Raw genomic sequence first — 25826 nt, 5'->3', positions numbered from 1 at the left:
CATGAATGACCAGTATGCTAGCTGGACTCAGAAGACTGGAGCACCTGTGCAGGATCCTCTAGGTGGGGAGCACCCAGGAGGAGCGAAGCCTGGACTCATCCCCAAGGCTGGAGGTACTGCTGAATCAGGTCTGGGTCCAATCACAAGACGGTTTCAACAGGGAAACAATATAAAAATTGGTAAATTTTGTCTGATCAGGTCACCCAAGATGGCTGTTCTTCTGCTCTCTGTACATCCCCTGCTCTCTGTATATCCCCTGCTCTCTGTACATCCCCTGCTCGACCAGCCCCTGCTTTACCTATGCCTTATTCACGTGACTGACCTTCCCTCTCAGTCGTAGAGCCTGATCAGAAAATGCCTGTGTACTTGCCCCTGGCCCCAGCTGGTGATTGTTCTAATCTTTAGATGAGAGCTCTCTCCACTATGCTGCTTTATCAAAGGGGCAGTGAGGGGCGTGCTCCTCTGCTGGTTTCTCTGGCAACCAGTGAGTCAGTCTGACGTCAGTTCCTCCTCTAACTGGTAACCTCCTCCCGCTCCTCTCCCCCTGGAGTGAAGACTGCCGCCGTGTCCTGTCCGCTGTTTGCTGCATGCCATGGGTGTCTCGCTCCAGGACCTTGCTTCAGATGTGTAAGATCCTCCTATCCATTAAACCATTGGGCTTGCTTTTGCTGACTCTGGGCTGCTTCTTCTGGCTTGAGGCTCTGTGACATGGGCAAGTACAGGGCTTGCTGGCTTGAGGGGTGCAGCCCAACAACTTAGATAAAATAATGACTATAAGATGTAATAAAACTCAATATGGGCCCTAGGGCTGAGGGAGAGCCCCCCAGGAAGAAAAAAGCTTGGAAGGGGTCCTCTCTCGAGGTCCTGTGTTCAGGCCTCATTGGTGGCAGAGAAGTTGGCTGGGTTGCTCCTGCCGTGGCTCCCCAACCACTGGGTAAGCAGGAAGCAACTCTCTGGGGCACAAACCAGGTGCAGGCAGGTCAGCTGATGGCTAGGCCTGTGGACAAGCAGAGGAGGTTGGAGTGCCAGTGTGGGCAGGAGGCCCAGTGTTTGCAGTGTGTTGATGTTACTGAGTCCAAGCTCATACTGCTTGTCTCATGACAGGCCAGTAAATTGAGAGACAGTTTGTTGGGGCAAGGAATAGTGACTTTATTTGGAAAGCCAGCAGACCGAGAAGAGGGTGGACTAGTGTCCCAAAGAACCATCTTCTCTAGAATTCAGGCTTCTTTTATACTAAAAGGGAAGGGAGTAAAATCCTGGTTCTGTTCAGACTCTGATTTCTTCATTCCTGTAGCCATTCACATGTGGGCCTGGTCAGGATGTTTGCTGTGAGTTAACAAAGATATTTTAGCTTAATGCTCATTACCTGGGAGGCAGGCATCCCAGAGGTGGGCCATTATGTATAATTTAAGCTTATAGGCAACATCCCTTTAGTAATTAACTTGTAGCAAAACAGTAGGTTACAAAGGTTAAAGTAAAAGAAACAGATCTGATATGGAGTCAGATTTGTCTTCTCTATTACATTGTGAGGGCCACGAGTTCTGCACCCATGGCTGGGCAGGTCTGCACCAGATACCATCACGCCTACACTTGTGACCAATCAATCTTGCAGCCTCCAAAACCAGCAGGAGAGCCCCTCTCTCTGCAATGTCCCCCTAGCGCCCTCTACTGGAAAAGCTTACCATTGTGCTCACTCTGAAGGACAGAAGCTTAAAGGAATCCTGTTCATTACTGCAGAGCATGTGTGAAGGGTGGGTTGGAAGTTGAGCAGCAATAAAGGGGGAACTGGCACAGAACACCCGTGACGCAGCTCTATCCTGGAACCCATTGGCCCAAGAAGAAAAGAGAAGTGCTGTGCACAAAAAAACTCACAACTAGCCAATTAGAAAAGTGAGAGGCTGGATCCAACCCAAGTGCCCAATGAATAGGGCAGGCTCAGTAGAGGCTGGAATCATGGGAGACCTTAACTTTGGGGGTGTGAGCGGATGTGAAATAATGCCAGGTGGACTTGGCGTGACACCCACAGATGGTGGCTTCTCTCTGCAAAGTCATTCAAAGGCAGAATGAAACAAAGGGGAGTTTATAATGGTGATCCCGTCACCAAATGTAATGGATTGCATGCTGGCTCCAAAGGATGTGTCATGTCCTAATTCCTGGAACCTGTGAATTTTACCTTGTATATTAAGGTATGTGACTTAGTTACAGATTTCGAGAGGAGGTGCTTATCCTGGATTATCCCATGAGCCCTGCATGCAGCCACATGCTTTTATTAAAAACTTCATAGGAAGAACTTTATATTTTTCAATAACTTGTCTTTAATATGGGTGCAATTTACATCATTTTCACTTTCATTTTACCTAAAGATTTGGTAATGCTCTTTTTTTAATTAAAAATTTTTTTATTGAAGTATAGTTGATTTACAACATTGTGTTAGTTTCCGGTGTACAACAAAGTGATTCAGATATATATATATACACACACACACATATATGTATATATATATTATTTTTCATATTCTTTTCCATTATAGTTTATTATAAGTTATTGAATATAGTTCCCTGTGCTATACAATAGGACCTTGTTGTTTATCTGTTTTATGTATGGTAGTGTGTATATGTTAATCCCAAACTCTTAATTTATCCCTCCCCCACTTCCCCTTTGGTAACCATAAGTTTGTCTTCTATGTCGGTTTTCCCCTGACTCTTGTGGGGCACGTTCACCCCTTTCTAAGGGAAAGAGGCATAGAGTCGCATGTAGTCATGGCATCAGGCCAGGATCTCAGAGTGAAGCACAGTTTTTGCTGTTTTATCCTCTTACTTTTAATTCAGTTTTAAAATAGGCAAAACATGTATAGGTTTCAAAAATCAAAGCTAGTGCTTCCCTGGTGGCGCAGTGGTTGGGAGTCCGCCTGCCGATGCAGGGGACGCGGGTTCGTGCCCGGGTCCGGGAGGATCCCGCATGCCACGGAGCGGCTGGGCCCGTGGGACGCGGCCGCTGGGCGTGCGCGTCGGAGCCTGTGCTCCGCGGTGGGGGAGGCCACAGCAGTGAGAGGCCCATGTACTGCAAAAAATAAATAAATAAATAAATAAATAAAAGCTAAACACAAAGTTTACTCAGGAGTTTCACTCCCATCCCAATTTCATTTACCCCAATCCCATTTTTATTCATTTCTGGGTGGTTCTGCCTGGTTTTTTGGGGCAAAAATGGAGATAAGTATCAAAAATTAATTTTGAAGATTTAGCCCTTCACTAACAGGAAATTCTCTCAGCTGCTCATGGGACTGTCATAGCTGAGAGTGGTGTATTATAATAAATTAAACAAAAATAAATGGACTGTTCCTAATTTCAGATCACACTGTGTTTCTGAGAAGAGACCTATAGGGATAAGAAGAAAAGTTATTATTTATGCCATTTCTTGGAGCTGTTCCGTCACTAAAAGACATTTCTTTTTTCACTTAACAGTATATCCTAGAAATCACTCCATGTCCTTTCATATATATTGCCCGTGTCACATTCTTTCCCCGTTTTTTTCCTTTTGGTTGTGTAGCACTCCATTGAATGAAGATACCATAATTCAACCAATCTCTGGATAGGCATTTTAAGAGCCTTTTATATAGAAAGAAATTAGCTCTTTACTATGAAATAACTTGCAAATATTTATTCCCAGTCAATTTTTGTCTGTAGACTCTTGTGTGTATGTGTGTGTGTTTTCCTTAAAAATGTGTGGTTTTTTTATGTGTTCTTAAGATTTTTTTAAAAATTTACAATATTTTGTTAATTTCTGCCATACAGCACAGTGATTCAGTTATACAGAAATATGTATATAGTTCTTCATATTTTTTTCCATTATGGTTTATCACAGGATATTGAATATAGTTCCCTATGCTATATTAAGTTTTTAAACTATCTTAGGTAATTGGATTTATCATTTATTACCATTTATCATTTATTACTTGAGATATTCAGGCATAGTTAGGCTTTTCCCACATCTAAGTTATAAAGGAACTCGGACATGTTTTCTTTAGTACTTATGTGGCCACATTTTTTTTTTTTTTTTACACATCTCATCCCTATGGAGTTCCATGTTGTAAGGTGTGGATCCAATTTTATCCTGTACTGAGGAGCTATGAAATCCCACCATTTTTTAATACTAAATTCTTTAATGCACTCAATAATGTGTTTAAAAGGTCGGGATATAATTTCTGATGTTTCCTTGTTCTATTTTGTGTATAAATGCCTCTTAATATTGTTTTCCAGGAAGTCACTGAAAATTCTCTTAAGAGATTAAGTGCCTACTTAGAAAACCTCCAGAAACCAGGCTTCAAGTCTTTGAAACCAACCCAACTTATGTTTTTTGTAAGAGAAACAGACCAGAACTCTTCTGATGGCCAGGAACACTTCAGCACTTCTGGTACATTTCTTATTTCTCGTGAGTCCCTTGCAGGCTTGGTGTGATGTGTCAAATCTGTCTAACGTTGCTAGAAGACCTTCGGATTGAAGCCTTGTCATAGGAAATAATATCATTTAATTGCATGTTTTCCTGGAGTTAGATTCTGTTCCTGGCTGCATGTGGTTGATGAGCCATTTTTTATGTTTAAACTTTTCTGACTAGAAAACTGAAGTGTTCCTATTTGTCCCCTTCCTATTTCAGTGCTGTTTTAAGTATTAAATGTCTATATAACAATTTATACCTTTAAAAAATATAGCTTACATTCTCTAATTTAGTCCTCAAAGTACCCTGTGAGGGAGGTAGTATTTGCCCAATTGTAACTTAGTAATGTCCCAGGACCATGGAGACAGAATAGGGGTCTTGAGCCCTTTAACTCCAGCCTCATGCCGTTTCTAAAATCTGATCAGTCTTCATGTACAGCCTTCTGTTTGTCCTTTGTCACTGCTTTAGCCATGATCCAGTGATCCTTTAAACTAAGGATGAATGTGGGTCTATCCATCCTTTCTGTGATCCTTGAGGAAATAACTTTATTTTTAGAATGAACTTTAAAACAGTTTAAAGATTTACTAAGAGCTTTCTGTGAACTAATGCTAAAACAAATAGCTGTCATCAGCTCTGGCTGAGTAAAGAGAAAAATCCTCCACTTTCAGTTAATGGTTAACTTTGAACCATTTATTAAATGAAAATAGATTATAAAAAAATAAATTAGTGGGAATTCCCTGGTGTTCCAGGGAATTCTGCGCTCTCACTGCCAAGGGCCCATGTTCAATCCCTGATCAGGGAACGACGATCCCACAAGCTGCATGGTGCAGCCAATAAATAGATAGATAGACAGACAGACAGACAGACTTCCCTGGTGGCTCAGTGGTTAAGAATCCGCCTGCCAGTGCAGGGGACACGGGTTCCATCTCTGGTCCGGGAAGATCCCACATGCTGAGGAGCAACTAAGCCCGTGCGCCACAACTACTGAAGCCCAGGTGCCTAGAGCCCGTGCTCCACAAGAGAAGCCACTGCAGTGAGAAGCTCGCGCACCGCAACAAAGAATAGCCCCCGCTCACCACTAGAGAAAGCCCGTGTGCAGCAAGGAAGACCCAGCACAGCCAAAAATAAATTAATTAATTAAAAAAAATAAATGATATATATATGGAGTTCTTAGAAGTCAAAAAGAAAACAGAGTAGCTTAGTTACAAAAATGGGCAAACACAGTGACTAGATAGTTCAGGAAATAATACACATAAATTGCCAATAAGCATATAAAAATGTTTAGCCTAAGTAATCAAATGCAAACTAAACTAATTAATTAATATTTCCCAATAAAAGTTATGTGCAGTCTGGCACAAGCATTCCACACTATGTAGCAGCATTTACATTGGATTAAATAATTAATGGTATTGATAAGAGAGAAACTGAGATTTATTCATTGACTTACCTCTTCTGAGGATAAACTATTTCTTCATAACTTCAAATGCAGGAATTTGGATTTTCCTTTCCTCTTTCACTGACTGGAATAATTTTCCTACCAGTATTTCTCACTTTATCATCAATGATTCAACTAAAAAGTCTTTCTTAGTTTGCATGTTATAGATTCTATAAATCTATGTGGCAGGCATAGCAGGTATATCTGAGAATGATTTAGATTGTGGTGACGGTCATCGTGGCAAAGAAAACACAGTCTTGTATGGAATGGTGAAAAATTAAAAACAACTTTTATGGTGATCAGTTTTGGAAGTGTTAAATAAATTGCACTACATTGATTATGTGGATTAGTATAGAGCTACTAAAAAGAAAGAGAATGATGTATACATACAGATAATGGAAGAGTCACCAAGGTTAAATAACAAAAGCAAGTTCAAAGTAATAGATCCAGGTAATTCCCTGGCAATCCAGTGGTTAGGACTCTGTTCTTCCATTGCAGAGGTCCCAGGTTTGATCCGTGGTCAGGGAACTAAGCTCCTGCAAGCTGCGTAGAGTGGCCAAACAAATAAATTAAAAAAAAAAAAGTCATAGGTCCAGAATGGTGCAGTTTATATGTTAAAAAGAAACAATTCACACTGTGGGTGTGTGTTCACGCAGACACATAAGCGTATATATCATATATAACATACACACAAAGCACATAGAAAAGGTCTAGAGCAGTGCTGTCCAAGAGAACTTTCTGCGGTGATGTAACTGTTCTGTATGAGTGCTGTCTGGTACAGCTGGCACTAGCCCCATGTGGCTACTGACCACTTGAAGTGGGGCTAGTATGACCAGGAACTGAATTTTAAATTGTATTTAATTTCAATTTAACTTTACCAATAAATAGCCACATATGGCTGGTAGCTACCGTATGAGGCAGTGCAGGTCTCAATGCTTGTGTACCTAAATGTTAATGGGGTTACATCTAGTGCAAGTGTGAGGTTGTGTGCCTGTCAACAGGAGACTTTTACTTTGTATATATAATTTTACAAGAAGGATGTACTTATATAACCCTTGTATAATTTTCAAAACTAATTTTAAAAATTTTTCCAAAAAAAGAGTCAGCATGTTATAATGGGGAAAACGCTTGGCTTGCTGGCAGCTCAGATTTCAGCCCTCATTTCACGCTTCTTAACCTCCTTGAACCTCTGCTTCTTCACATTTCAAAAGAGAGATAATAATGGCACTGGTGAGAGTGTTCATTGAAAAGTTATGTAAATTCTACTAGCGCCATGTTTAATACCCAATAAAGGTGCAGGGGAACCAGTAGATTTCCTACTGTTGACGTAAGTTAGATTACTACCCTGAGCCCAGGGACTACTTGCATTAAAGTCAGATTGTGAAGTGCTAACTTTTAAAAAATTAGGGAACTTTGAGTCACTTCTGAAAATATTGTGTCCCTAGCTAGTTGGATGGGGGAGTATGAGGACAGTCTCTTTCAACCGTAGAGAAAATTTGAGATGGGTTTCTGTGACCCCTGAGACTGGATTGGCCCCCCTCCTTGAACCACTGAAGCAGGGCAGCCTGCCCCACCCTCCCCCTACCTCCACCCTCCCCCTTCTCTTTAGTGCTGGACACCCTCTCTGGTGGACACTTGCTCATAGGAGAGCTTTTCCAACCCTTAGACTGTAGAGACCAAATTTATGAACAGCATTGAAAATATTCTCAATCCCCTTCTTGGGCTGGGGTGGGTTTGGTCACTGGCGCCAAACTAGAAACGGGAGCTGACAGAGGACTTCATGAAGATGGAGGTAGTGTGGTACAGTTTTGGAGAAGGGATGTAGTTTTCCATTTACAGATGATTTTCCAATAGGATGAATTTTAATGAGTAATGGAGTGTTCTAAAGATTTTGATTCTATAAATGTTGTATGAAAAGAAATGTTTTTCAAGTAAAGCAAATAATCATCTGTATTAACTGTTTGGGGGAATTATATTCTCTAGGATTTCGAGCAGTCAAATTTACTTTGCACACCAGAGATCTGCTAAGCACAGTGTTATATATTCTCAACTCCTGCAGTTTATCTATTGAACATATCCAAAGCTTGAATACTAATGTGCACTCCCAGCCTCTCAAAGAGGCCACAAGGATATCTGACAGGCCCATCAAATGGGACAAGTCTTACTACTCCTTTACTGGATTCAAGGACCCCGATGAAGACCTCGAGCAAGTCTGGAGAATGGAAACAACCCTAACGTACGTAAGAGTTTTTATTTAACTGAACTTATTTGTAGTTAGTAGCCCCCACTCGCCTCGACTAGAGAAAAGCCCGCATGCAGCAACAATACCCAATGCAGCCAAAAGGAAACCCCAAAAAAACATGAGCTAGAAGAGAGGGTCTCAGCCTTGCACGCACTGGGATCCAGCCCATGAAACTTTTGCCTATACCCATTGCTCTAACGATCTCACAGCGTGTCCAGATGAACAAAACCTTCGGAATGTCTGACCTACCTTTTGGTATAGAAAAAAAGTGGGATTGGATAAGTCAGGGCATAAAAGCAACAATGAGAGTTGTTGGACCTTAAGTCAAGAGGCTTTAGAATAACATATTAAAGAAATTCAGCAATTAGTCTGTGGTTCAGTTGAGTGTTTCACAGGGTACAATTTTGGTCTGGAGCTAGATGTGTAGCCATCATGAAGAGATTGTCCCAAGGACCCAGAACTCAGAGTTAGTCAGCTGGCGAACAATGAAAACAGACTGGAACTGGGAAAAGCCAATTCACCAAGATAAGTGCTATTCCATTGGTTCCTTGTCCAAGCTGAGTATTTATAATTTCCTTATTTGTATGTAGTTCATCCAATAAAATTCTTCAGTCTTCAATAAAAGTAAACACTCTCACATTATATTATATTACATGTTACTAGATAATGCATTTTTAAGAGTAGGGAACATGTTTTAATCATCTTTCTACTAATCTGCTTCGTAGATTCATAACCCAACCAGCGTTTTTATTTCACTGAATTAAAGAATTGTTGGAAAAGTGTGAATGTGAAGTGCTGGAGGCTGGGTATGGAGAACTCAAGGTTTAATATGGAAATGTAAAGTAGCTTAATACAGATGGTAGCAGTAGAAGTGACTCAGCAATGAATGTAGAGGACCATTTTTTTTTAAAACAGTGCCTCTGTTAGTTTCATTACTGTTGACTTAAAGTATCTGCTGTTTTTAGCAAGAGATACATTGTGTTAAGGAAATTTTCTGAGTGTACATGAGTTGTGTTACTATGAATTCTTCATTTCCTCCAGAGGGATACTTTGTTTTAAATTCAAGCTCTCATGTTGACAGTTACCAGCACAAGCTCAAAACATGTCATTTTGATTTGCCTACTCTTAAGGAACATAGCAACATAAATTAAATAGACCACTGTTTTAGAAATTGAAATCAGTAGAAATATAACTGTCTAATTTATTGATCATTATTATCCAAATTCAGTTGTCAATAGCTATGTATCTTGTCAAACAATGAAGTAAATCCATTCATAGCCAGGTAGAACCTTTGTTTTCTTAGCTTTGACAAATGAAATTAACAACAATAAAGCATTACACGTTTTAGCCTTGTTTATGCGAGATCTTGCATTCGCTTTAAAACTGTGATTTAAAATTAATATTGAATTATCCTAAATGAAACAGACAGTATTTAGAGTTTCTTACAGAAGAGCTGGAATAGGGTTGTGGCTGGTTCTTGGTGTAATGCTGTTTCATATCTTTTACTTCCATATATTTTTCTTGGGCTAGAGAATATTGAGAGTTGACTGGTATCACCTTAAATCTTCCTACTCAAAGCTTCTCTTCTAAAATCGACCGGTTAGAGATTTCTGTTTTGTTTAGTTTTTGATGCTTGTATCGGAGGTCCTTGGGTTATATTTCTTGAACATTGATATGTTATTGACTTACCTGAACCAGATCATCACACCTCATAGAGTTTGAGTTTAGCTTATTAGGTATAATTTTAGAGCAGAGGGTCTAGGCTGGGTAGGATAGGAGAGGACAGCTCTACACTGAAAAAGGCAAGAAAAGGAATACATGCTGCTCTTTGGGCCCTTTGGGTAAATTACAGTATCGACTAAATGCCGCCAAAAAAAATCTGTTGCCTTTACCAGCATGCCTTAGAGGGCCGATGCCCCGGTTATGACAGTTGTATGAATTTGGAAGATTTCTTATCTCTTATTTCCATAACCTAACCTGGTCTCCCTGGTCCAGTGTGTTCACACAGGCCCAGCACCCCTTTCCAATCTTGACCTTTTTCGAAATATGGATGTTGCCCAGTTTGCAGGAACGCTGATGAGGGTTTGTTCAAGGTTTTGTTTTATGTTAGTTTTTCCCAGTAAGGATTCCAGGAGCTTATGTCATCAAAGCCAGAGTGGTGTTTGTATCAGTTTCTTGTTTCAGTTATTAATTTTTTATTTGGCCACGCCACGTGGGACGTGGAATCTTAGTTCCCCAACCAGGGATCGAACCCAAGCCCCCTGCATTGGAAGTGTGGAGTCTTAACCACCGGACCGCCAGAGAAGTCCTAATTTTTTTAATTTGTTATTATTTTGCAAATAATTATAAAATTGTTGAACCATTTGAGAGGTTTCAAACCATATGAATGGAGTGACTGTCCCATAGTCAGGAGATTTAGGGGCTGTAACTCGGACAAAACTTTTTTACCACCATGGTCATTTTGGCCATATCCGGTTTGTTTTTATTTTCATTCTTGTATTGTTTACCTCATCTTTATTATATCTGTAGTTATAGGAGAGGGCGCATAAGGAGCACATGCTGAGTTACACAGTTCAGAGGGAGCATAAAAATAATTCTGCAAATTTACATCCAGCTGATCTTCAGCTGGTTTACAAATTGCATTCACCTGATCAAAATTTAATCTTGAAAGCATGTTATTTCTAATATTTCAGGATGTAATGTTAAGAAGAGAAAATATAACAGTTCTATTTAGTGTAAACTTTCAAATAATTTTCCTTATGTTTCCGCAGAGACATGCAGGCTGAAATAAAACACAGAAATTATGAAAAGAAATCAATTGAGTTTTTAAAAACACAACATAGAAGAATTATCAGGTCATAAAAGCTCCATTTAATCTATTTTCTTCTTATATCTGGCAGTTACATTTCAATCTATATTTTAGGACATGCTGTGTAATTTTGTATTTCTCAGCAAATTATGCTTTATCTTACTGTAAAATCACTTTATAGTGATAAAAACACTACAGTGAAATGTTTAATATATAAGGTTTTCTAATTTTATACAATAATAAAAAATTTACCAGTCTAAACAAAATTAGAAAATGCTACTTTGTGTTGTAGCTTTTAGTATTTCCATATTTTGCATATATTCTCTGATTATCAAATAATTTTATAACTAAAATGTATTGCAATTATAGAATTTGTGTTTAGAAGGAGACAACAGGATCCATTTGTATCTAAACAAAATTATCCCATATGTAATGTCTACCCCACTGGAAAAAACATGTCATTGAACTATAGGAAGACCATTGAAATGCTATTCTTTTTTTTTTTTTTTTTTTGACCAGGAACATGTCATGTTAACTTTTTTTTTTTTAATACAACAGGTTCTTATTCTCATCCATTTTATACACATCAGTGTATACATGTCAATCCCAATCTCCCAATTCATCACACCACCATCCCCACCCCGCCACTTTCCCCCCTTGGTGTCCATACATTTGTTCTCTACATCTGTGTCTCAATTTCTGCCCTGCAAACCGATTCATCTGTACCATTTTTCTAGGTTCCACATATATGCGTTAATATACGATATTTGTTTTTGTCTTTCTGACTTACTTCACACTGTATGACAGTCTCTAGATCCATGCACATCTCAACAAATGACCCAGTTTCGTTCTTTTTTATGGCTGAGTAATATTCCATTGTATATATGTACCACATCGTCTTTATCCATTCATCTGTCAATGGGCATTTAGGTTGCTTCCATGACCTGGCTATTGTAAATAGTGCTGCGATGAGCATTGGAGTGCATGTGTCTTTTTGAATTATGGTTTTCTCTGGGTATGTGCCCAGGAGTGGGATTGCTGGGTCATATGGCAACTCTTTTTAGTTTTTCTTTTTCTTTTTTTTTTTTTTTGGCCAAGCAGCTTGCAGGGATCTTAGTTCCCCAACCAGGGATTAAACCTGTGCCCTCAGCAGTGAAAGCACAGAATCTTAACCACTGGGCCACCAGTGAATTCCCACTATTTTTAGTTTTTTAAGGAACTCCCATATTGTTTTAATAGTGACTGTACCAATTTGCATTCCCACCAACAGTATAGGAGGGTCCCCTTATCTCCACACCCTCTCCAGCTTTTTTTCTTTTTAATTTATTTTTGGCTGCATTTGGTCTTTGTTGCTGCACGCAGCCTTTCTCTCTACTTGTGGTGAGTGATGGTTACACTTTGTTGAGGTGCGTGGGCCTCTCAGAGCGGTGGCTTCTCTTGTTGTGGAGTGTGGGCTCTAGGGCATACAGGCTTCAGTAGTTATGGTGCATGGGCTCAGTAATTGTGGCGCATGGGCCTATTTGCTCCACAGCACGTGGGATCTTGTCTCCTGCATGTCTCCTGCATTGGCAGGTGGATTCTTAACCACTGCACCACGAGGGAAGTCCCTCCAGCATTTATTATTTGTAGACTTTTTGATGATGGTCATTCTGGCCAGTATGAGGTGGTACCTCATTGTAGTTTTGATTTGCATTTCTCTAATAATTAGTGATGCATCTAACCTTCTCTAAATCCTCTTTATCTTTTCATATTGGTTATGTTAGACATCCTTGGAAACCTTTGCTTGACCCTCCAGTCCCTTCACCGTGATGTGGCACTTAGTACGCTGAATTCTGATTCTTGTTTTGTTTCCCTGCACCCTGACCATAAGTCCTGGGATACAGGGACACAAATTCTTATAATCTCTAAACGCCAAGGGCCCAGTTTAGTGTTTAAGTACATGGTAGGTGCTTCAAAATAGAATTTAGGAAATGAAGGGAAATTCTGAGGAAACAGAGTTGCAATTGAAGTATGTAGACTTTATTTCTAAAACCCTTCTTTATTATACCATTTAATCTTTCTAACCTAACTTGTGATTCTTACCTGAATATTTAAATGTTAGTACTTAACACTTATTTTTATTTGGAACATATTTCTTTTCTTCTGCAATCCCTTCAATTCCTAGCTAAAAGTTCCTAAGATTTACAGTGGTTTATTTTGAATATTAATATTTCCAGCACTCCATAGCTTTTTTCTTATTGCTTACTTGAACTTTCCTTCTAGGAAAATAATTTTCTTGTTAGAATTCCTCAATACCGTTTATTGGAGTCCTAAACTTAGACTACTAAAGTACCATAGAACTAAATATTTCTTCCTTTTTTTTTTTTAAATACTGTAGCTTTTTGAAAGATTACCGAGTTATTTTGACCGGCAGAGGAGGCTGATACTTCTGGAGGACCAAATAAGCTATCTTCTAGGTGGCATCCAAGTTGTTTATATCGAAGAATTACAGCCAGTGTTGACACTTGAAGAATATTACTCTCTTCTCGACGTGTTCTATAATAGACTCTTGAAAAGTCGAATACCTTTTCACCCTCGAAGTTTGCGTGGTTTGCAAATGATCCTTAACAGGCAAGTATCTAAAACAATTACTTTTATTCATTCAGTCAGATGGGCTGTGTGTGTCCATGCATGAAATTGTTTTGTATTTCCATGTGTGATTCTTAGGAATTAAAGAAAGGAATGTCACCACCTCTGTTGGCAACACTCTTTTAAACTTGAGAAAAGCCAACATGAGAGGATTGAAAGATTGAGTCCCTAGAACATTCTGTAAATATATTGCCACCTATAGGGCAAATCAGTCCTGTGGAAAACTTTATAGGATTAAACTAATGTGAAATCAACAGTGTGCATATCAGGCACCGTGCTTGGTACTTAAATGCATTATCTCTTCAGCTCTCACAACCTCACCATGGAGTGGGTTACTACCCCCATCTTACAGATGAGGAAGGTCACAGGGCCAGGAAGGGTGTGGTCATCCTGATAGTGTGTCCCTTTGGGGACAGCAAAACTTCAAGTCAATTCTGCTATACAGGAAGTCCACTACATATGAACCTTCAAGTTGCAAACTTTCAAAGATGCAAGCGTACATTCACGTGTCCAATCTCATAAGTTAGTTCATGTGTCTGCTGTACATTGTCACATGCGTGCATCCTCTACAAGTGGTTGTGCTTTTGTGTACTTCACTGTACAGTACTGTAGAGAGTACAGTAGTACAGTATCTTTATTTCAAGTGTTTGTTTTTTGTGTATTATTTGTGTGAAAAGTATTATAAACCTACTACAGTACAGTGCTATATAGCCAATTGTGTTAGTTGGGTACCTAGGCTAACTTGTTGGACTTATGAACAAATTGGACTTAGGAACGCACTCTTGGAAAGGAACTCATTCATATGTAGGGGACTTACTGTAGCTTTAAGGTAGACTTTCTTGATGAGTTCCTTTTCCATTAATCAGACTAAGAAAATCGTTTCTTTGGGGGTGGAATGGGGGTGGAGAGGTCGCTGATTTTTCCTTTTACGTATGCTTTATTACAGTGACAGATATGCTCCAAGTTTGCACAAACTTGGGCATTTTAACATTGTGATCCTCTGCTATCAAGCAAACCTCCAGTGGTTTATTCTCACCAAAGCCCAACAGGCAAGAGAGAACATGAAAAGAAAAGAAGAGTGAGTGCTCTTAGCCCTCTTCCTGTCTTACCATTCCGTCTAATCGTTAAAAATATTCAGATACGGGTTTCCCTGGTGGCGCAGTTCTTGAGAGTCCGCCTGCCGATGCAGGGGACACGGGTTCGTGCCCCGGTCCGGGAAGATCCCACATGCTGCGGAGCGGCTGGGCCCGTGAGCCACGGCCGCTGAGCCTGCGCGTCCGGAGCCAGTGCTCCGCAACGGGAGAGGCCACAACAGTGAGAGGCCCGCGTACCATAAAAAAAAAAAAAAAAAAAAAAAAAAATTCAGGTAGTCAGAAATCATAAGTATGGGAAATTAAAACTGTATTGAACTTAGGAAATCGACTGTATTAAACTGTATGTCACTTAGGAGTAACATTTATTTTTTTCCCTCCCGGTTGTGCCAGGGATTGGATGTGGCTGTTTTCTCAGTATAATAACCTCAGTTGCATTCCCACCATGTACCTCAATTTGAGAAGCAGGGCTTGTTAATATAAAAGTCAACTCAGAAGCAGAGTGAAAGATAAGAGTATCACAAAGAAACTGTGCAGATGGAAAAGGGTGGCAACAAGGGGGGGAAACTCAGTTACTACTTGATTAATTAGAATCTTCACTGTTTAAAATTTTGAAATGTTCTGATAGAAAACAAGCCTCGTCTGCACTGTCATTAAATTGAGAAGAAATCTTAAAGTGAAAAAGGTTTTTGGTTCATAAGCAGTGCTGTCTCTATGCCATTTGTATCTTTGAAGGAATCCTGTTATAGTCAGTAGTTTTGTAGGCAGTAAGATAGTGTTGAAGATGTTTCATGGATCTACTATGAAGAAAGGGAGAGTTTTCCTAAAGACGTGGCCTAAGGAGGTTTGGCTAGCAAGGATTCATTCATTCATGCAGCCGTCATTTGCTGTGACTGTTGTGGATCGGAAGCTGTGCAAGCCGCCACTGGTAGAAAGATGATGGCCTGGTCCCCAGGCTCGCAGGAGACGCAGGTGCCCTCAGTGTCAGGGGTGGTGGACGGAGAGGGGTCATGCGTGAGAGGAGCCAAGGCTGATGCTCTGGAAAGGGAACAGGAAGCAGAGGCTGTGGCCAAGGAGGCCGAGGCTGACGTGTCCTGGGAGCAGGGTAAGGAGGGCGGGGGCAGGAGCCTGGTGGGTGGAGGACCGGGGTGATTGTCCGAGTGTGCTGCTGGGGCCCCCCTCTGGTTACTTACTTCTCTGGCCTCGCTGCCCGTTCTCTCCTCGACCTACACAAATTGCTTATTTAAAAAGCCAAGGATGTGAAACAGAGAAAGGGTGGCCATGCAGGAGGGCTGTGGACATGATCCGTGTCCCAGGAGATGATGGGGTCATTTTATGCATCAGATAAGTGAAGGAGTCACATATCTGTTTCACTTGTGGAATTGGTGACAGTTCCTGGCCAGATCCTATTGAACAAACAGCCTGCTTCTTGATTGGTTGGTGAGCATTTGTGTTTGTGTCGTTACCTTTTCTAACCATAAGTTTCTTTTCGAACTCTATGAGTCTGTTTCTGTGTTGTTAATAAGTTCATTTGAATCACTTTTTCTTTAGATTGCACATGTAAGTGATATCATATTTGTCCTTCTCTGACTTCCTTCCTTCCCTTTGTATTATCATCTCTAGGTCGATCCATGTTTCTGCAAATGGCATTATTTTGTTCTTTTTAATGGATGAGTTATATTCCATTCTATGTGTGTACCACACCTTCTTTGTCCATTCTTCTGTCAGTGGACATTAAGGTTGCTTCTCTGTCTTGGCTCTTTTAAATAGCACACGAATGTTCTGGTGCATGTGTCCATTGGAATGATGTTTTTCTCCAGATATACGCCCAGCAGTGAGATTGCCGGATCATATGGTAGCTCTAGTCTGAGTTTTAAAAGACCCTCCATAGTGGCTGTTACCAATTTTCATTCCCACCAAGACGTAGTAAGGTTCCCTTTTCTCCACGCTCTCTCCTGCATTTATTATTTGTAGACTTTTTTTTTTTTTTTTTTTTTGCAGTACGCGGGCCTCTTACTGTTGTGGCCTCTGCCGTTGCGGAGCACAGGCTCCAGACGCGCAGACTCAACGGCCATGGTTCATGGGCCTAGTTGCTCCACAGCATGTGGGATCCTCCCAGACTGGGACACGAACTCGTGTCCCCTGCATCGGCAGGTGGACTCTCAACCACTGCGCCACCAGGGAAGCCCTATTTGTAAACTTTTTGATGATGGCCATTCTGAATGGTGCGAGGTGGTGTCTTGTTGTAGTTTTGATTTGCGTTTCTCCAATAATTAACGATGTTGAGCACATTTTCATGTGTTTTTTTTTTTATACAGTGTGAGGAAAATGTACCTTAAGAAGCTGGCTTCCTGAAAGCCAGCCCTGTTTTGAATTCTTTTTCCTTTTTTTTTTTTTTAACATCTTTACTGGAGTATAATTGCTTTACAATGGTGTGTTAGTTTCTCCTGTATAACAAAGTGAGTCAGCTATACGTATACATATATCCCCATATCCCTTCCCTCTTGCATTTCCCTCCCACCCTCCCTATCCCACCCCTCTAGGTGGTAACAAAACATTGAGCTGATCTCCCTGTGCTATGCGGCTGCTTCCCACTAGCTAGCTATTTTACATTTGGTAGTGTATATATGTCCATGCCACTCTCTCACTTCATCCCAGCCTACCCTTCCCCCTCCCCGGGTCTTCAAGTCCATTCTCTATGTCTGTGTCTTTATTCCTGTCCTGCCCCTAGGTTCTTCATAACCATTTCTTTAATATTCCATATATATATGTGTTAGCATACGGTATTTGTTTTTCTCTTTCTGACTTACTTCACTCTGTATGACAGACTCTGTCCATCCATCTCACTACAAATAACTCAATTTTGTTTCTTTTTATGGCTGAGTAATATTCCATTGTATATATGTGCCACATCTTCTTTATCCATTCACCTGTCTATGGACACTTAGGTTGCTTCCATGTCCTGGCTATTGTAAATAGTGCTGCAATGAACATTGTGGTACATGACACTTCTTAAATTATGGTTTTCTTAGGGTATATGCCCAGTAGTGGGATTGCTGGGTCATATGGTAGTTCTTTTTTTTTTTTTTTTTGCATTACGCAGGCCTCTCACTGTTGTGGCTCTCCCATTGCAGAGCACAGGCTCCGGATGCACAGGCTCAGTGGCCATGGCTCACGGGCCTAGCCGCTCCGCGGCATGTGGGATCTTCCCAGACTGGGGCACGAACCCGTGTCCCCTGCATCGGCAGGCGGACTCTCAACCACTGCGCCACCAGGGAAGCCCTATTTTTGTTTTTTTAAGGAACCTCCATACTGTTCTCCATAGTGGCTGTATCAACTTACATTCCCATCAACAGTGCAAGCGGGTTCCCTTTTCTCCACACCCTCTCCAGCTCTTATCATTGTAGACTTGTTGATGATCACCATTTTGACTGGTGTGAGGTGATATCTTGCTGTAGTTTATTTTTTTTAATTTTTATTTAATTTTATTATTTTTTGGCTGTGTTGGGTCTTCGTTGCTGCCCGTGGGCTTTCTCTAGTTGTGGCAAACGGGGGCTACTCTTTGTTGCGGTGCACGGGCTTCTCATTGCGGTGGCTTCTCTTGTTGCGGCGCACAGGCTGTAGGCGCGTGGGCTTCAACAGTTGCAGCACGTGGGTTCAGTAGTTGCTGCGTGTGGGCTCTAGGGTGAGTGGGCTTCAGTAGTTGTGGCACGCAGGCTCAGTAGTTGTGGCTCGTGGGCTCTAGAGAGCAGGCTTAGTAGTTGTGGAGCACGGGCTTAGTTGCTCCATGGCATGTGGGATCATCCTGGACCAGGGCTTGAACCTGTGTCCCCTGCCTTGGCAGGTGGATTCTTAACCACTGTGCCACCAGGGAAGTCCCTGTTTAATCTGTTTTAAGTATAGTAGTGTGTATATGCTAATCCCAAACTCCCGTTTTATCCTTCCCCACCACCCTTCCACTTTCGTAACCATAAGTTTGTTTTCTAAGTTTATTTGTATCATGCCTTTTTGTTACTGAGTTGTATGAACTATTTGTATATTTTGGGAATAAGCCTTTTCAGTCAAATTGTTTGCAAATATTTTATTCCAGTCCACAAGTTGTCTTTTCATTTTGTTTATGCTTTCCTGTGCTGCACAGAAGGTTTTAAGTTAGATTAGGTCCCATTTGTTTATTTTTGCTTTTATTTTGTTTGCCTTGGGAGACTTACCTAAAAAAATATTGGCACGATTTATGCCAGAGACTGTTTTGCCTGTATTCCTTTCTAGGAATTTTATGATGTTACATCTTATATTTCAGTCTCTAAGTCATTTTGAGTTTATTTTTTTGTATGGTGCAAGGGAGTGTTCTAACTTCGTTGATTTACATGGCCCTATCCAGCTTTCACAGCACATTTTGCTGAAGAGACTGTCTTTTCTCCATTGAATATTCTTGCCTCCTTTGTTGAAGATTAATTGACTGTAGGTGTGTGGTATTATTTCTTGTCTTTCTGTTCTGTTTCTTTGACCCATATATGTGTTTGTGCCAATACTGTACTGTTTTGATTACTGTAGCTTTGTAATATTGTCTGAAGTCTTGGGGGGGTTATGCCTTCAGCTTTCTTCTTTTTTCTCAGTTTTGCTTTGGCAATTCTGGGTCTTTTGTGGTTCCATATCAATTTTAGGATTATTTGTTCTAGTTCTGTGAGAAATGTCATGGGTAATTTGATAGGGACTGCCTTAAATTTGTAGATTGCTTTGGGTAGTATGAACAGTATTAATTCTTCCAGTCCAAGATCATGGGATATCTTTCCATTTCTTTGAATCATCTTCAATTTTTTAAAATCAATGTTTTATAAGTCTCAGTGTGTAAGTCTTTCACCTCCTTGTTCAGGTTTATTCCTAGGCTTGTTTTTTTCTTCTTTTTTTTAAAGATGCACTTTTAAAAGGGATTGTTTTTTACTTTTCCTTTCTGATATTTTATTAGTGTAAAGAAATTCAACAGATTTATGTATGTTAATCTTGTATCCTGCTACATAGCTGAATTCGTTTATAAGTTCTAGTAGTTTTTTGTGTGGAGTCCATAGAGTTTATACATACAGTATCAAGTCATTTGCATATAATGTCAATTTTACCTCTTCACTTCCACTTTGGATATCTTTTATTTCTTTTTCTTGTCTGATTGCTGTGGCTAGGACTTCCAATACTATGTTGAATAGAAGTGATAAGAGTGGGCATCCTTGTCTTGTTCCACATTTTAGCAGGAAGGCTTTCAGCTTTTCACTGTTGAGTATTATATTGATTGGCTTTGGGTTTGTCATAAATAGCATTTGTTATCCTGAAATATGTTCCCTCTATGCCCACTTTTGTAAGAGTTTATATCATAAATGGATGTTGCATTTTATCAAATGCTTTTTCTGCATCATTTTAAATGATCATGTGGTTTTTGTCTTTTGTTGATGTGGTGTATCACATTGATTGATTTTGTGTATGTTGAACCATCCTGTGACCCTGGTATGACTCCAACTTGATCATGGTATATAATCCTTTTTATGTGTTGTTGCATTCAGTTTGCTAATACTTGGTTGAGGATTTTTGCATGTATGTTCATCAAAGATACTGGCCTGTAATTTCTTTTTTGGTAGTGTCTTTGTCTGGTTTTGGTATCAGGGTGATGGTAGCTTCATAGAATGACTTTGGGAGTGTCCCTCCCCTTCAATCTTTTGGAAGAGTTTGAGAAGGCTTGGTATAAGTTCTTCTTCTTTGTATGTTTCATAGAATTCCCCAGTGAAGCCATTTGGCCCTGGACTTTTGTTTGCAGGGAGTTTTTTAAATTACAGATTCTATTTCACTTCTAGTGATTAGTTTGTTCAGATTACCTATTTCTTCTTGATTCAGTTTTGGCAGGCTGTATATTTCTAGAAACTTGTCCATTTCTTCTAGGTTGTCCAATTTGTTGGTATACAGTTGTTCATAGTATTTTCTTATTGTTTTTTGTATTTCTGAGGTATTGGTTGTTATTTCTCCTCTTTCATTTCATATTTTGTTTATTTGGGTCCTCTCTCTTTTCTTGGTGAGCCTTCTCAGAGGTTTTTCAATGTTGTTTATGCTTTCAAAAACTGGCTCTTGGTTTTATTGATTTTTTTCTATTTTTAAAAAATCTCTATTTGTTTCCTCTCTAATCTTTATTATTTCCTACCTTTTGCTGACTTTAAGTTTTGTATGTTTTTCTTTTTCTGATTATTTTAGGTGATAGGTTAATTCGTTTATTTGAGATTTTTCTTGTTTTTTTTTGAGGAAGGCCTTTATTGCTATGAACCTCCCTCTTAGGATGGCTTTTGCTGTATCACATAGATTTTTGTATGGTTGTGTTTTAATTGTCATTTGTCTCAAATATTTTTAATTTCCTCTTTGATTTCATCATTGACCCACTGGTTTTTTACTAGCATGTTGTTTAGTCTCCATGTAATAACTTTTTTCTTGTTTCTCTTTCTGTGGTTGATTTCTAGTTTCATGCTACTGTGGTCAGAAAAGATGCTTGAAATAATTTCTATCCTTTTAAATTTGTTGAGGCTTGTTTTATGTCCTAGTATGTGGCCTATCCTAGGGAATGTTCCATGTGTGCTTGAAGAGTATGTGTATTCTGGTTTTTGGGGGGATGTAATGTCCTGAAAATATCAATTGAGTCTAACTGTTCTATTGTGTCATTTAGGATCCCTGTTGCTTTACTGATTTTTCTGTCTGGAAGATCTCTCCCTTGATGTCAGTGGATTGTTAAAGTCTCCTACGATTGTTGTATTCCTGTCAATAGCTCCCTTAGTCCATTAGTATTTGTTTTATGTATTTAAGTGCTCCTATATTGGGTGTATATATGTTAATAAGTATAATATCCTCTTCTTGTATTGATTCTTTTATATAGTGTCCTTCTTTTATGGCCTTTGTTTTAAAGTTTGTTTTTGTCTGATGTGAGTATTGCTACCCCTGCTTTCTTGTCATTTCCATTTGCATGAAATAACTTTTTCCATCCCTTCACTTTCAATCTATGTGGGTCTCTTATAGGTAGCATATTGTAGGCTCTTGTTTTATTATCCAATCTGTCACTCTGTCTTTTGATCAGAGCATTTAGTCCATTGACATTTAAGGTAATTATTGTTAGATATATATTTATTGCCATTTAAAATCTTGCTTTCCAATTGATTTTGTATTTCTTCTTTGTTCCTTTATTTTTCTTTTTGTTTTCCTTTTGTGGTTTGATGGTTTTCTTTTGTATTATGTTTGAGTTCTCTTTTTTTTGTTTTTTGTGAACCTATTGTATGTTTTTTTTTTGGCGGTATGCAAGCCTCTCACTGCTGTGGCCTCTCCCATTGTGGAGCACAGACTCCGGATGCGCAGGCTCAGCGGCCATGGCTCATGGGCCCAGCCGCTCCGCGGCATGTGGGATCTTCCTGGACTGGGGCACGAACCCATGTCCCCTGCATCGGCAAGCGGACTCTCAAGCACTGCGCCACCAGGGAAGCCCTATTGTATGTTTTTGATTTGTGGTTACCCTGGTTTTCAAATATGTTAACCCATTATTGTATCTACTTTCTTTAGACTGGTAGTCATATAAGCTCAAAAACGGTCTAGAAAAAAACCTACATTTTCTTACTCCCCTCTCCCACATTTTATGATTTTTTTTTTTTTGCGATACATGGGCCTCTCACTGTTGTGGCCTCTCCCATTGCGGAGCACAGGCTCCGGACGCGCAGTCCCAGTGGCCATGGCTTACGGGCCCAGCCGCTCCACGGCGTGTGGGATCTTCCCGGACTGGGGCACGAACCTGTGTCCCCTGCATTGGCAGGCGGACTCTCAACCACTGCGCCACCAGGGAAGCCCGAGGGAAGGGTTTTGAGTGACCAGTAGGACTGGGCTGCAGTGGGAGGGGCATGGAGGGAAGAGGGTCGCATGGCGTTGACCCAGGTCTGTGCTGTCTGGTCACTGGCTGCTCCACCTCCTCCTCTTCTTCCTCGTCCAGCTGTTAAGCAGCAACAGGCACCTGGGCTGGTGGCCAAGGACCATCCAAGGGAGGACTCTGTTTTCCTGGGACAGACTCACTGGGGGTGAGAAGGAGCTCCAAGAATGGGCATGTTTCACAGATGGGGAGACTGAGGCCAAGGGAGGGGTGGGTTACAGCTTCCAAAGGTGAGCTGGCTCCTGAGGCAGCCCTGGTTCCCCTTGCCCACCTGTCCACCCCTCAAGGCCCATAGCCCCTCTCATGAGCTCAGGGAGGCTGCCTGGAGGCAGAGTCTTTGAAGAGAGAAAGGAGGAAGCAGGGCCTGGGGAGACCTGTCCTGTGGACAGACGTGGCTCTGGACATACGCCTCCCTGACTGGACAGCCTGGGCAGAGGGTACAGCCCCCAGGCAAGCTCATGGCCTGGTTCTTCCTTGGGAGAGCTCTGGCCTGAGGCTGGAGCTCAGGTCCCTCTGGAGATCATTTCTGACCCAAGGCTTTGAGGTTAGAGGGGTCTCATCCTGTCCTAGTTTTCAGTGGTGGGACAGAGTTTTCCAGAACTTTTATGTTCGATTGGAAGAGGAAGTCAAACAGGCATAAACAGGCCACCAATTTTTTGTAGATTCCTTTATGTTGAAATAGTTATAAACTATTAACAAATGAATAATGAGAAAACAATTATCTGGTTAGCGTATTACTTATTATGTAACAATTAGTTCTGAGACAAAGTCCAATTCAAAACATATTACTGAGGATTCTATATTAGTTGATTTTAGAAATGGCATAATCCAAACCTATTTTTCCATAAATTATTATTTTTTTGGCCACACTGCATGGCTTTTGGGATCTTAGTTCCCCAACCAGGGATCGAACCCTCACCTTTGGCAGTGAAAGTGTGGATTCCTAACCACTGGACCTCCAGGGAATTCCCTCAAATAAATTTTCCTATGTAACCTCTAAAGAATTTTTCACTCCCATCACTTGGCTCTGGAAAACTTATAGGCAACAACATTTTTATATGAGAAAAAAAAATTAAGTACAGTTGTTAGGCACAGCTTAAAAGGGGTGATAGGCACAAACTATAATAATTACAAATCAATACTTATTCAAACACACACGAATTTAAAGCGTTCAAATAATCATAATCATTCAAATAATCAAATAATCTCGCACCACGCTTCGAGAATCATTTTTAACATCTCTTTTCCTTTCTAACGCACTATGGAAAAAATTCCTTTCTTATTTCTTCAGCAGTAAGAGCCTCAAAAATGTTGTTACAAACCTGGATTCACCTTGTCCTCTTGAGAAACAAGCTGAAGAGGTTTTTGGATCTGGTTAAAAATATTATCCTAAGGGAAATATCCACAGAGAGAAGCCCTGTGTCTGTATATAGGGCTTGGGGCTGGGCTGGGTGGTGGGTCCAGGAAAGTCCACACAACTATGGACAGGGGGTGACTCAGAGGGGCTCTAACCAGCGTTCTAATCATTGGAAGACCGGGGTTGAGAGGGGTGGCAGATCCTGAACGGCCCGAATCATTTTAAACTTGGCCCTACTTGATGGAACTCTTTGAGAAACAAGGATTTTTCTGGATAGTGTTTGTCCTTGAAACAAATGAATCACCTCATTCAGTGTTTCAAAAAAATTCACTGTCTCTTGGTTATAGGCTATCAACAGTTAGGCTATCTTAATGCATAGGGAATGCATTCTGGAAATGCTTTAACAAACTGTATCAGACAGCTTATGATAATGTCAATATCATTTATTAATTCAGTTGCTTTTTCCCATCTACTCTCTCTTTAGGCAAATTTTTTTTTTTTTTTTTTTTTTGCGATACGCGGGCCTCTCACTGTTGTGGCCTCTCCCGTTGTGGAGCACAGGCTCCAGACGCACAGGCTCAGTGGCCATGGCTCACGGGCCCAGCCGCTCCGCGGCATGTGGGATCCTCCTGGACCGGAGCACAAACCCGTGTCCCCTGCATCGGCAGGCGGACTCAACCACTGCACCACCAGGGAAGCCCCTAGGCAAAATTTGATTAACGAATTTTTACTACCCATCAGTCATCTGTTTTGGACTCAAACTGTCCATAATTGGCTGTGAAATACAGGTGTGTGTATCGATACATGTGATGTAACTATAAAGTCACATGTTGAATTGTTACAGGTGGAAATGAGTTCCGCAACTCCAGAGCTATATTGAATGAGACCTGTTTATACTTACCAACATTCACTCATAAAAAAAATATATATATGTGTGTATGTGTATATATATATATATATAATCTTTCACCCTGTAGAATCCTTTCTTTCTAACATCTTTTCAGCCAGTCCTGCCAATCAGATAAGAAACACTACAAGATTGGGAGATAAAACCTTTTTAAAACAAGTTTCCTAATAGAAATTAATTTTTAAAAAGTCTACTTTTAAAGCAGCAGTTAGAAACTTTGTTCTTGTAACATGTCAGTAATACTGTTACATCAAATTGTGGATTTAAATAAGTTTAGCAGTTTCTTATCTCTTTAAAAAATAATACAGATTTCTGTGTTATTTAATGGCTTCTCCATTCTTCCAATTCCAAGGAATACAAAGGTCTCCATCCTGCATAACAGAGTAAAAATGTGAAATGCACAGGTGCATCCCTTGTAGATAAGGCAGTGATTGTTCTAGAAGTCTCTTACAACAATCCACCATTTGTATACTTGAAACGCTGGGCTCCTTATAAAACTTTTCCAGAGAAAATTTCTTCGTGGAAGCCTGCATCAATTCATTTTCAATGACTTTCAACCTGTTATATTGAAAACAAACATCTGATTGCCACAAGCTATAACCAAATAAAAGAACATAAAATGTAAAAAATATTTTTGTATATTGGACCATAACTTTCTACTGTCAACACTGAAAATGGTATCCACAAAGGCCAAATTATACGCTCAGAAGACTGTCCATAGGTATCTTGTAGCACCTATTATTACCACATGTATCTCTAAGTATTTGTTAAATCTTTTCACCAGTAATGGGGTAAAGATAATTAATACAATAATTTTTTTGGCTTTTTAAAAATTTTTATTTAAGTTTAACTTCTAATTAAAAAATGTTTTTAATTGAAGTATAGTTGATTTACAATGTTGTGCTGGCTTCTGGCGTACAGAGAAGTGGTTCAGTTATACATACATATATCTACTCTTTGTCAGATTCTTTTCCCTTATAGTTTACTACAAAATATTGA

At 40.2% G+C, this 25826-nt stretch overlaps 1 protein-coding gene and 1 long non-coding RNA gene across 5 annotated transcripts in view; one reads left to right on the top strand and one right to left on the bottom strand.

Annotated features, from left to right (window-relative positions):
• The first annotated feature begins 523 nt into the window (after nucleotides 1-523).
• On the top strand, nucleotides 524-13521 carry LOC132598086 (uncharacterized). Its single transcript, XR_009565759.1, has 4 exons — nucleotides 524-627; nucleotides 4257-4410; nucleotides 7926-8102; nucleotides 13295-13521. It is a non-coding gene; the product is annotated as an uncharacterized lncRNA (long non-coding RNA).
• A 10885-nt stretch (nucleotides 13522-24406) lies between these two features.
• TCAIM (T cell activation inhibitor, mitochondrial) overlaps nucleotides 24407-25826 on the bottom strand; it is a 36707-nt gene continuing 35287 nt past the window's right edge. For 2 of the 4 annotated variants that reach the window (XM_060307621.1, XM_030830222.2), the window contains exon 11: nucleotides 24407-25385. In XM_060307621.1, coding sequence (XP_060163604.1) covers nucleotides 25145-25385 — 241 coding nt within the window. In that variant the 3' untranslated portion in view covers nucleotides 24407-25144. The remainder of the gene's footprint in view (nucleotides 25386-25826) is intronic. The other 2 variants (XM_030830227.2, XR_004033826.2) reach the window with 2 other exon arrangements.

Source organism: Globicephala melas, chromosome 11, assembly GCF_963455315.2.
Source record: "Globicephala melas chromosome 11, mGloMel1.2, whole genome shotgun sequence".
Classification (NCBI taxonomy): Eukaryota; Metazoa; Chordata; class Mammalia; order Artiodactyla; family Delphinidae; genus Globicephala; species Globicephala melas.
Note: the sequence above shows the minus strand (reverse complement) of the source record. Positions and strands in the feature narration are given on the sequence as shown.